Raw genomic sequence first — 12,782 nt, 5'->3', positions numbered from 1 at the left:
GGGTGGACGGTTGTGTGTCCGGTCTGGGAAGCCTCTCAGCCGATGGCGGCAGAGATGGGCTCCATCCCCTCTGCAGGACAAACCTTCTAGATCATCAAAGACCGAATGGTCGATCTTGTTTTCCAGACTCGGCATCGACGCCGCCTCTTTGCCACCAATTAGTGCTCGTGTGCAGCAGACGAGCTCCAAAACTTCTCTCAAAGCGCAGATTACTGCAGTGCTTTCCACGTGTGAAGATGATGGAGATGTCCTTCATCCATCCGCTGGCAGGGCTCCGACACCACGCATCACAAAGGTGCTAAATAATTAGACGCTGCAATCACCCTCACACATCCAGTAATAATCCGTGCTTGGAATTGGAAAAAATAAAAAAACATTTTACATTTTAAAAGCATGAAATTTGTTTTTCTGTGTCTCTAATCTTATAAATCCCCAGTACAGAGGAACGTCAACGCCGCCGTCCAGCGAGCATTTGGTTCTCTAATTAATTAAATCCATATAACCTCTGGGCTCAACTCGTACACTCTGGGGCGGGGGGGCGGGTTACAGGTTTAAATTAAGTGACCCCCCCCACCCCCCCACGGACTGGAAGCATTCGGCCGGCGTCAGAGGAGGAGACTCCATGAGACGATTGTAAATGAACTGACCTTTTTAAGAGGCATTGCTAATCCGGTCACACCAAACAGCAATTTATGAGGAAGGAAATGTTCATTTAGTGGCGACGAGTGTCTATCAATCATGTTGACGTGGGGGGGGGGGGCTCTGCCGGGGGGGCCGGCGGGGGGGATGGAGGGATGGAGGACGACAAGACGACACCGGGGGGAGCGTGAGCAGTGAAGTGCTCCACCCTGGCGGGGGGGGAACCTGGAGTAGACATGGGGGGAGGCAGGAGGCGGAGCGCTAACGTGCTACACCGCTAATATCCAATAAAAAGCCAAAGCACCGGCGCGCAAACAGCATCAATCACCGGCGGCCGGGGGCGTCGGGCGGAAGCCACCAATGAAATCAGGAGTCTGACCTCGCCGCCCCGGCCCGCGAGCTGGTTCCGGCCACGCCGTCCGCACTCGCCTCCGACAATTAGCTGATAAAAGAGCTAATTGTACGTTATTAACGCGGCGGTCGCGGGGAAACGCCGCAGGGAAACACTTAGCCGCCAAGACCGGCGACGGGAACGGAGCGGGTCCACGGGCGGGCCGGACGGATCCCTGCAACGCTGCGGGAACATCACCTCAGGTGGGGTCAAACACACCGTCGCCATGGAAACATGTTAGTTTCCATAGCAGGGGGTTTCATTTTGAGAGGTGCATCAGAGGGGAAGCAGAGACTTTCCGGAGGGTCTACAGGGTCAGTTCCTCGGCGGTCCAGAGGGACGTCGCCGGGTGAGCCCGCCGTGGAAGAACCGGACCTCAAACCGGCCCCTCGCCACCGGGTGTCCGGCCTCCTCGACCCGCAGCGGCACCAGCGCTCGCTAACGCTGCTCTGCACCAACACACACACTCCGGGAATCTGCCGGACGTCCTTCTCAGAGGACGAGGGGAGGAAGCAGCCGCGGGGGACGGACGGGGGACGGATTCCACTTCCACACAATCCAGAGGTTTGTTCTATGGTGACGCGGCAGGATCTGCCGGGGCTGATGGTCAGATCCATGCACGGATCCCTCTCCGCCTCCTTGCAGAAGAGAAGGCCGACCGGCTCCCAGCCGGGATCTGCTGCGGTTCAAGGCGGCGTTCCTCTGCCGCCGTGTGAGATGTTTGCATCTGGAGGCCAGGAGGGAGCAGAGCCTCCACATGGGAAAGGGATCAGACGGCGGCTCGGCATTTGGAGCTTTAGGAATAAAATCTATAGGAACGACAACGGCTCCGACTCCACCGCCGCCCGCTGGAATATAGCTCATGTTTTAACATTTTATTTTTTGAATGTTCAATTGTGTTTATTTGTTTGGTTTTATTTTGATAGATGACAGCGCTTCCTGGTAGAAGATTATTTTCTATTTTATCTCTATTTTATTCTCTTGGACTTCAGATGGAAATTAGCTATGAGCTACAATCTGGTCCAAACATCTCTGCCTCTGTGCTTAATGGAATTGTACACTGTCCTAATAAACTTCTAAACAAACAAATGTTTATGTTTGCTGTTTTCTTGCTAAGGCATTTTTTTAGGGGGGGGGGGGGGGGTTGTATGGTTTTCATTAAATACACTTCATCTTTGCATTTTTGGGGGTGTCTGTATTGTTTTCATTAACACTTCATTTTTGGGGGGGAGGGGGTGGATCGTTTTCCATTAAATACACTTTATTTTAAAATGTGCAGTCCAGACAATAATAGTTGTTGGCGGGATGAATAACATGAGAAGAAAAAGGAATTCCAAACTTTGACAAATGCAATTAAAGGCTCAAGATGTGTTTTTGTTGGTTCCGGCCCCCACGCTTCCTATCTACCTTTACTTATTTGATTCTTGTCATTGTTATCGTCACTCTCTTTATATTGTCATTTAGTGCAGGTTGTCTTTGTTTCACCCTCACTGTTTCTTTACGTTGTCCTTTCTTATCCCAGATGTTGTTGATGTTCTCCCTGCTGTCCATTTATTTGTGGATGTCTTGCTATCTTCTGCCTTCTAACTGTCTCTCTATTTACATTTAGACTCCTATCTATTTTTGACATTATGACTGTGACGCTGCTGCGACAAAGGAATTTCCCCAATGGGGATCAATTAACTTTATTTTCTCTTTTTGTGAACCGTGATGAGGTGAAAGCAAATGTGGGAGAATCTACCTGTTTGTTTCTGTCAGTGGATTTGTCTCGGCTGCTTTATTGGAAACTGCGAACGGATGGAAAACACAGGCGCTGACACACACACACACACACACACACTTGTCCCGTGGAGTGGAAGCATGATGACATGATGACAAGCCGCCCTTTGCCCTGCAAAAACTCCACGTGAACACTGGAAAACAACGGCCCCCCCGACCACACGCGTCCGGGCCAACATGGCGGAGGGTCGGACCTCCTCCTCTCTCTGGCGACCCCCGGCGCCCAGCCCCCGCCGAGCCCCCGGCGCCCAGCCTCCGGGCCGGCACTTCAAAAACACCCCGGATCCTCTGTGGGCCGGCCAACCCGGACGCGCCGCCGCCGCCGCCGCGCGCTGCCAGCCATCTTGCGCACAGAACGGCCAAGGCTAATAGTCAACACCGAGACGGGGGCCTGTAAAAGGCTTAGCGTGAACGTGTGTGTGTGAGTGTGTGTGTGTGCGGAGTGTGTGTGAGTGTGTGTGTGTGCGGAGTGTGTCGACGAAGCCAAATAAACTCACATTTCTCCAGCGCGTCCATCGCAGCTCCCATTTCCGCCTGCTGGATGCTAGATTAGGTTTTTAAAAACACACACACACACACAAAGAGAGGTCTTTAGCATTTTTTAGTGAAATAAAGCAAATAAAAAGTGCCAATATTCAGAGGATTAGCAAAAGTGCTTCCTGTTTGTTTTCCAAGCCCCCCCCCACCACCCGCGGCAATCCCAGGTAGCACCTTTCAGAAAGGTAAGCCTATTGGCAGACGAACGCCGGGCAATGTTTGCGCTCGCAACCTCCCCCTCTGCATATATTCAGACGTACGTACGTGTGCGTGTGTGTGTGTGTGTTTGTGTGTGTGAGATATGGCAGGCCCGGCAGCGGCGGCTGGGAGCTTAAGTTGTGCGAATACAAAAAACAGTAAGCCGTCAGAGATCCTATGGAGGGGACAAACTTATCGCCGGCTTAGGGTGAGAGCTTTCAAGTCGATGTGTGTATGTGTGTGTGTGTGTGTGTGTGTGTGTGTGTGCGGTGATGGATTTAAGCTCCATCTCCAACCACGCCGACCCCGAGGAGGAGGCAAAATTAGCAGACAAAAGGTGGTGCAGTCAAACGCAGAGACGGAGGTTGTGTGTGGAAGTGGAGATGAGGAGGGTCAGCTCATCTCCGACTCTTTGTCCCGCACGCACTGATATTTCCATTACACATCTCACGTCTGATCAATAAGCGATCGATTCATTTTCATCCCGGGTAATGTCTCTCCCGATAGGACGGGATGGCCGCGGCTTAATTGCTATAATAAACACCGTGGATAAAGTGCAGCCATTATTCCACAGCCCATTAGCTCGCCGTCAGGAGGCCGGGCCGGAGATCCGGCGTCGCTCGTATTCACGTGTTTTATTTTGTCTCGGGAACACGGGAGGCCGAGGAGGAGGAGGACGCCGAGGTCACGTTAAGACGTCCCGGACGCTCCTCCCGCTCTGCCGACCTCCGGGCCGGAGGACGTTCACGTCACAGCCGTGTTTGGACACGAGGCCGTCGTGTAAATGACTCCCGTCAGACTCTCGGACGCTCAATATCTACCGAGGCGCTCGTCTTCACTCCTATTCAAAGCGAATTCATTGAAAGGCGATGGATCCGTTCCAGACCCCCGCTATTGTTTGTTTTTTTTTTAAATAAGGACAATGTACTTTAGAAATATCAACTCCTGTAAAGTCAAGAAACAAACGTGTTTCATTGGAGGAGTTTTTCATCTGCTGCTCCGTCCTAAACTTCACGGCTCCGCGCCGCATGCTGCAACCTGCTGATGCACGCTTTGCTACTCTTTCTGTCTGACCTTCATCGATCCAACCTCCTCCCACCTTCTCACAGACCATGCTCTCCGTCTCATCATGGATGACACACACACACACACACACACACACACACACACACACACACACACACACACACACACACACACAACTCCGTCAGGTTTTCGTATGATGTTCTCTGGGCTAGCGAGCGGCAGGCGGTGCGTCCCACTTTCTTTAAACGCCACTTCACGGACAGCGGCGTCCACGTGGGTGTCACGGTCTCCTGCCGCCGCTGCTCACCCTGATCTGAGCTCCCACCACAAAGACGAACATCTACTGAGCGCCGCTTGCGTCTCAGAAAACCCCTAATCGGATGCAGAGGGAAGTCGGGGCTCCACTGCCTGATCCTTTGACCAGCGTGCCGTTGTTGTCGTCGATCCTCGGAGCGAGGCCTCCTGGTTTGGACGGATGGTTTTAGGCTGTTAATCTAAAGGGGTCGTGGGCGGAGCCTCAGCTGACAGGTCCGACCAATCACGGTGGCCGGGATCACACGACACCCTGTCGGCCAAATGCGCGGTCCGGGACGAAACAAAGCCTCTCCTTCCGCTTCCTCTGAGGTTTGACGGCCGTGTCGGTGACTCGACCGCCCGCCAGATGTCGGCCCGCTTCAGGCCGACCCGCCGAGCCGGCGCCGGCGGGCATCTACGCCGCCTCCCTCACCTCGGGCCTTTGCCGCAGCCGATCCGCTCCCCTTTGAAATAGACGGCCACGGTGTAGGTCCTGGCGTGAGAAGGTCCCACCGTCTGCAGGGTCCTGCCATCGGACAGAAATACAGCTGATTAGGAGGCGACTCGGAGGATCGGAGGGTTTCATTTTCAGCCGAAGGTCGCGGGAGCCTTTGCGAGAAGAAGAACGGCGCCGTCTTTCTCGTTAAGACAATTCATATTTCATTGTATTTCTTATTCTTCCTCCTTTCTACTATTATCTATTACTGTTATGTTTTTCACTTGAAACTCCGGCACAACAATTTCCTTCGGGATTAATAAAGTTGTTCTCATCTCATCTCTCTCATCTCTCATTTCATTCGGCCATCTTCGATGCGATCGCGGCGGTCCTGAAGAGGAAGCCAGACCGACGCTCGCCGCCGGAAGGCCGAGCGAGGAGAGGATTCCCGGGAGCGGCGGCGGAGCCGAAGCACGAGAGCGAGCGGGCAACACCGAAACTCATTTCCAAATGTACCTCGATAAGAGATTGAGAGGAGGGAGAGGGAGGGAGAGAATGTCTGTTCTGCTTCTCTTCTGCAGGGACATATGTACAAGACAGCAGACAAAACATGAGGGATGTTTGAAATGTTAACATTAGCATAAACATCTCAGGCCCAAGCTGTGAGTCACCTAAATTATTCACAGACAATTTACTTATTTCAGGAGGGCGATCCATTTTTAATGCTGTGTGGTCACTTATGACACGGCCATCAATAATTCACACGCCTTTCTCACTTACAAAATGGAGCGCCGCGACGCCCGCCCGCAAATAAGACCCCGTCACGGGATATCAGCGGGGGGTTATCGGAGAAGGAAAACACAAAGGGAAGGAAGGGGAGAAGAAGAGCCGGAGGGACGGACGGGGAACCCCGACGTGTTCCTCCACCTTCTACGGGTCAGAACTCTCATTGTTAATCAAGTGACGACCGTCGGCGGCCGCACCGCCCTCGGAACCCCGACCTCAGCGTCGGAGGAACCTTCTGCGGCTCCCGCAACCTTCTCGGGAACGGAGACGTCTCCCGGTGCGTTCGGACAGGTCCACCCGCTCGCCGGTCAGATGTATTCTTGGCACAAAACGGACAGAAGCAGCCAGAAATGGAGCCGCAAAGAAGTCCGAGGCTCTCTTTGTCCATCGTTCGCACCTCGCGGGGGTTTCCAGGGCTCGCAGAGGAACATCTTTATTTGGCCAGAAGAAGTGCGGACTTAGCTAACGGCTAACGGGATTCTTCCCACGGCGAAGCAGTGCAGAAGATAAAAACTCTTCAACCATTGGATAGTCCGTGGTCCTTATGGACGCTGTGGCAGTTTCCGCCTCCACCTAGTCCATGTCGTCTTCCGCTTCTTCTTCTGTTGTTTTGGAGTGTGGAGGTGAAGGTGCACGTTGAAGATGCCGGTGTCCCACCGGTCCATGTCCTGGTCCTTCACTGCCTGTGGGAATGCACAACTAGAAGGTTCCTCCGGAGGAGGCTACTTTCCGGAACCAGATATTATCAGTGTCCCGTCTTAAAGCGTCTGCCGTTAACGATCTGACCGAAGGTTCCTGATCTAACATGGAGTAAGACTCCACGGAGAACCTTCAGCATCCCCACGGGTTTGATTGGGTAGAACTGTTCTCTCTGGAAAGTCGCCTCCCTCTTTTCCGAGCTCTCCGTTCCCAGACCTGACGTGACTGCGACCAGGGTGAGGCGGCGAAAAGAAGCCTCCTCCAGTATCATGGTGAGCAGGAGTGATGTGGTGCTCCCCGGTGCTCCCCGGTGCTCCCCGGTGGGTCCGGTGGGTCCCGGTGGGTCCGGTGGGTCCGGTGGGTCCGGTGGGTCCCGGTGGGTCCGGTCGGTCCAGTGGGTCCGGTGGGTCCCGGTGGGTCCGGTGGGTCCCGGTGGGTCCGGTGGGTCCCGGTGGGTCCCGGCCCGGGCTGGATGTGGTGTAAAGTGAGGGTGCCGGGGCGGAGGTGTGGATCTGTCACCAGTCCGACGTCCCCCGGAGGACCTTGAGCGGTGCATCAACTCCTCCACGTGTCTCTCCTGCCCTGCCTTCGCCATTTAAACCCTCTCTGTCCGACTCGCCTTCTTATCTCACTCCGTTTCGCCGCTCTTCACACTTTTTCGCTTACACTCCTCGCCGGGAGATCAAGATGGCGCCGCGTGCAGCCGCAGCTATCCGGGGCATAAGAAAACCCTCGCTTGGAAAGAGAATTCTGAATCAGACGGCGCCCAAACGGCCGAGCCCTGTCCCCGTGGAGATAACTCTCACGGCTGAGCGGACGGAGGAGCCCGACCCGGATCTGGGCGAGCGGAGGCCGGCCGGGAGGAGCTCAGATGGTGGCGCGAGACGAGCCGGGATCCCTTCCTCGCTCCCGTCGACGACACGACGGATTAGCGACCCCCGGAGACAGCTGGGGGCCGGAGATACATGGCAGCTTTGAAAGGCTCCTCACTGGGCTGCGGCGCGAGCAGAGGGCGGCGTGGACTCGTGTTCGACAGGAGCAAGAGGCGCAAACATACTCCAGTAAGAAACGAAGACCGGGCCGGGAGCAGGAGGGGAAGATCTGGGGGCGAAAGCCTGGCTCTGCATCTTCACGCTGGAATACTGCACCATCTGCTCCACCTTCGCCTCCGTCTGCCTGACCCACGGCATCCCGATGTACAGGTAGTCTGGCGAGGAGCAGGTTGGTGGACTCATACCGTCTCCAGAAGCAGGTCTAAGATGTGAAGAGACGCCCCTCGGATCCCGGTGCCCGAGAACCAGCCGAAGCCCCGGCCGGATGGATTTTGTAGGTCCTACAACCTTCTCAGGAACTGGCCCGTTTCTTGGTACATAAGGATCGCTGAGGAACCAACTACTGCTGATCTCAGCTCCTTGGACCATCTCGGCTCCCGCTTGGAGGCGGGGTCTGTTTACAGCTTAAGAAGAACTCGTATGACCAGGTGCTTGGCGGGAGTCATAAGACACGCCCATTGCCAGATACCTCTCTCTGGACTTTGGAGCTACATTTCTAAAAAGACGTCCTGGTCACTGCTCAGATGTTTTCTTGGGACAGAACGGACAGAAACAGTCAGAAATGGAGCAAAAGAGGTCCAAGCTCTTCTGGCCTGCTGCACCTCCGAGGGGTTCCCAGGCCTGGCAGGGGAACATCTACGTTTGTCCAGAGTTAGCTAACGGCTCATGAGGGTCTTCACACTGCAAAAGCAGTGCAGGGAGAAGAAAAAACACTCCGACCATCTGATAGTCCATGAACGCTGTGGCAGCTTCCACCTCCAGGGTGTCCGTGTGGGCTTCCTCTTCTTCTTCTTCTTTGCTGGTTTGTTATTGAGTGCGGAGCTGAAGAAGCACGTCATCACAACAGTCCATAATCTGGTTCCAGACGGCCTGTGTGAATCCACAGCGAGCCGGTTCCCCTGGAGGAGGCTACTTCCTGGAACCGGATTGGAGCTGGACACCTCTTCAAAGTGTTCTGTCTGAAATCAGCTAATTTTTAGTAGCTTTATGGAGATGACATAGGAGTCACGCGGTCGACGTTGGAGATCCTTTCCCAGGTTTGCTGAGCCGACCCTGAGCCGGGCTCCCTTTGCAAAGGAAAGCACCTCATCATGTGTGCGCTGGGAATGTCGGGGGGGGAGAAGAAAAAACGTCTTTTCTTTGTCCGGCCTCGGTGCAAACTCAGGGAGTGAAAATATGAAGCGACAGCCACCGGCCGCCGGTCCCACGAGGTGGCGATTGGCCGCAGAGAAGGTAGCCGGCGTCGTCCGACGGCGAGGTCAAGGAGCAAGCGTCGTTTGACGAAGCCTTCACGGGCTGCCGTGAAGTCATGTATCGTCGCCATGGGAACTGACACCGTTTTCTCCGTGAGGAAGGGGGGGGGCGGCCGGTTTAGCGCTCAGTAGCGCCGGCCATGTAGCAGCTCCTCCCCTCTCTCCCCTTGTCCTTGTGTTGATTGGGACGTCTCTTCTGCTCTCCGCTGTTTATTATTCTGTCTATCCGCCCGTCGGACGGCGAGTTTTGACACAGCACAACTTTTGACACCACAATCAACACATCCTCCGGCGCCGCTGCTCGGACGGACGTGGGCGAGAAACAAATGGCGCTCGGGGCTGACTTGAATCTCAACGTTCAGACGCACAATGGCGGCGAGTCGGGCCGATGCCGGGCACGTCTCCCGCCACACCCCCGAGTTTAATTATTTGTTTTGTCGGACGATACCGAGTCGCAGCCGATAATCCCGCGCCTGCCCGCGGAACCTCCCGGGCCCTGAGGCTCCACGTCCCGCTTCACCGACACGTCGGCGCCGTTAAAAGCTGGATTGGTTGAAATATGTGCGCCGGTTCGCAGGCGCCGTGTCTGCACCGGAGCTCGGATCTCGCCGGGGCTCCGTTTCTCACCGCTTCCGTCCATTCGGTCCCAAGAAAACAGCTGAGCAGTGACCAGGAGAGCTTTTGGAGACGACAGTCCGCTGTAAGTTTCTGAACAAGTGCCTACGTCGCACGGGTTCCTATGGAGCCGTGAAACGATGCCTCGGTGAAGGAGCTCAGTTGGCTCCAGGAGCTGAGGTCCTGGACCCTCTGCAGTCAGAACGCACCAAGAAACCGCCTCTTTCCTGAAAAGCCTCCGGGACCCGCAGAAGGTCTATAATACTAAAGAGACTCGTGTCGGAAGTGTCGTCTCGCCGAAGTGACGACCCGCTGAACACGCCGGCGAACATCACATGAAGCTGACCTCCATCTTGTTTGATATGCGCGTCCTGACACGATGAACGAGGTCATGATGTTCGTGTCTCCGAGCGATCGTCGGCCTCTTCTTTCTGGGGCTTAATGTCCAAAACAAACGGCACAGAAAGGACGTGAGGCCGGGCGGAGGGTCGGTCCTCGGCGTAAATGTCTGACATTTGAAGAGCGTTCGGAGCTCGGGGTCCACAGCCCTGCCGGCTGCACGTGGTCCATTACTCATTCTTCCTCCGAGGAGCAGCTCCCAAGAGCAAAATAAGTCAGTTAAATCTTGGCCGTCCGCCATGACGGTCACGCAGGCAAGGACCTCTAGAGGAACGGTCAGCGGTTCCCTCATCGTCTCCAGGCCGCCGGAGTTTGGACACACGGACGACTGGCAGCTTCAAGAAGTGCATCTTTGCCGTCGGACGCGCCCCGTCCGATCCGGTCTGCCAGGCCTGGGAAGAACAACCCCGCTCCTGCCAGGAGTCCTACAGTTACGATTTAACGCGACCTTTCATTTCTTCTCCCTTGGCCGCAGTCTTGCGGCGGACCATCGTTTCCATTCCATGTCAAGCTAACGTCTGTTTTGCTACTTTCTGACTTCTGTCCACGTGAGCGCTGAGCGTCATGAAGACTGCCATTTCAATAGACGTGGCAACCAGTTTCCAGACTTCAAGGCTCTGTGATGCGGACTCTTCCCAAACGAAGGCGTCCAAACGCTGAAGGCGGTGACGTTCTAGCTGACTCTCGCTGCAGGAACGTCCTGGGAACTCTGATTTGATGATGTATTCGACTGCCAGTTTGATGCAAAGGCTTTTCCTTGGATTCCGGAAACAGCGCAGAGAAGTTGTGCATTTTGCAGCACCACACAGTATCTGCTCCTGGACATGGACATCTGGGTCACGGGAGGCTGGAGTAAACCCCACCTGGAATTCGGCGAGAGGCGGAGTTCGACTTGGACCGGTCGCCAATCTATCACAGGGATGTATACAGAGACATCCAACCAGTGTCCCTCTCACTCAATTGTCTGGACGACGCAGGGTCTCCGGTCAACCTTCTGCAAGCGTTTGGAGTGTGGGAGGAACCCGGAGAACCTGGAGGAACCCTCGCAGAAATGGGGAGAACCTGGAGACGCCGCACAGAAAGGCTGTTTGGAATTCCTGTTGGAATCCGACCAGAGATCTTCTTGCTGTGAGGCAGGAACGCCGACCACTGGGCCACCAGGGCGCCTCCACCTCGCCAACATCTCCAGTGGAAGTGAAGTTCAGATGCTCGTGATGCGGGGCGACGGTCGGGACGAGCCCGGCCGTCTCCGGTGTGGAGGAAAGGGGTGTTTCTGTGACGGTTGCGAAGGTGACGTCTTCCTCCCGGTTCCTCCTCCCTGACTTTGAGAGCCGGAGTCGGTCATTCTAAAAGCCTTGGCAAAAGGCGATGCATTGTCTCTCCAGACGGGCACCGGCTTTGCCAAGGGGTCCATATGACGGACGGATTCGTTCCGTCTCCGTGCCAACGGCCTGCGACGTAAACCGGCCTCCGATTGCCTTCTCTTTTAATAAACCCTGCGGCCGCATGGTTGCTTCTCGGAGCGGCGCCGCTGATCCGCTGAACTATCACGCATTGAAAGCCGCCGCTTTTAGCCGCCCAGATGCACGACTGGGGAAGCAAATGATTTACTTCCAGAAGAGTGGCCTTTACATGAAATCATGGTCTGATGAGGCGGCGTCCTGGTCCCTCTCAGAGGTAGCTTTTAGGTTCGCAGCCTCGCCGCCGACCTGCGTGCCTCCGAGCTCGCCGGCGTCGAATGCGGCCTCTGTCGCGACGGGCCGAGCGAAAAGAGCAACGGACGACATCTATTTCACACGCCGCCGCAAACACGACCCTTAACATTTGTCACTGTCGCCATGACAACCGACGGAATGGGGGAAATAATGAGCGAGGTGTGCGTCGACGCGCCGCTCGGGGAGGACGGAGGGTCACATGTCAGGGTGTGACAGCGAGGAGACGCTGTCGTTAGCATTCGCTAAGACAAAGCCCGGTTTGGACGCCGACGCCACGGGGAGCGACCGTCTTAGCGAGACGCATCCCAGCGGAGCGTCCGGGTTGGAGGGCTGATGTTTCTACGGGTCTGGAGGCGAAGACGTTTCTTGGTGCATCCAGACAGCGGAGGAACCAGGGACCACGGAACTCAGCTCCAAGAACCGTCTTCGCTTCTTTTCATGCTCCCAGAGGATCTCAGCGGTGCTTGGTGGAACCCAAAAGCTACACCCATGACCAGACACTTCTTGTGGACCTTGAGAGTGCCACTTTAAAACCTCTGCTGGTCACTGCTCGGATGTTTTCCTGGGACATAATAGACAAAAGCAGTGGGACATGAAGCGAGGAGGCGTTTCCAGGTCTTGCAGACATTTTGAGCAGAACGTTAGCGACGCAGTGCAGGGAGAAGATAGACACACTTCAGCCATCGTGATCGGCTGGTATTCCATGAGCGCTGTGGCAGCTTCCACCTCCATGGTGTCTATGTCCACGTCGCAGACGCTGCTGTCCCACCGCTCCCTACCCTGGTCCCTCACTGCTAGCTAGAAGGTTCCTGGAGGCCACCGCCTGGAACGGAACTCAAACCGAGCAGTTCTTCCAACTGCCTGAAAGCTGCGATCGCTGCTTTCAAATTCGAGGCCTCGTGTCGCTGTCTCAGGTCGCCGCCGTGATCTTCAGACTGAAACGTGCGCGAGGACCAAACTCGT

General features: G+C 55.5%; 1 protein-coding gene across 1 annotated transcript in view; it reads right to left on the bottom strand.

Annotated features, from left to right (window-relative positions):
• Positions 1-12,782, bottom strand: part of drosha (drosha ribonuclease III) — a 93,542-nt gene that overhangs the window by 5,045 nt on the left and 75,715 nt on the right. Inside the window, exons 30-31 of the mRNA XM_086150464.1 lie at positions 5,298-5,390; positions 3,307-3,353 (exon numbers count right to left, since the gene is read on the bottom strand). Coding sequence (XP_086006590.1) covers positions 3,307-3,353; positions 5,298-5,390 — 140 coding nt within the window. The remainder of the gene's footprint in view (positions 1-3,306; positions 3,354-5,297; positions 5,391-12,782) is intronic.

The sequence above is a fragment of the Fistularia commersonii genome, chromosome 8, assembly GCF_037954325.1.
Source record: "Fistularia commersonii isolate RoL2024-O1a breed Wild chromosome 8, RoL_Fcom_v1.0, whole genome shotgun sequence".
Classification (NCBI taxonomy): domain Eukaryota; kingdom Metazoa; phylum Chordata; class Actinopteri; order Syngnathiformes; family Fistulariidae; genus Fistularia; species Fistularia commersonii.
This window is presented reverse-complemented; position numbering and strand designations above follow the sequence as displayed.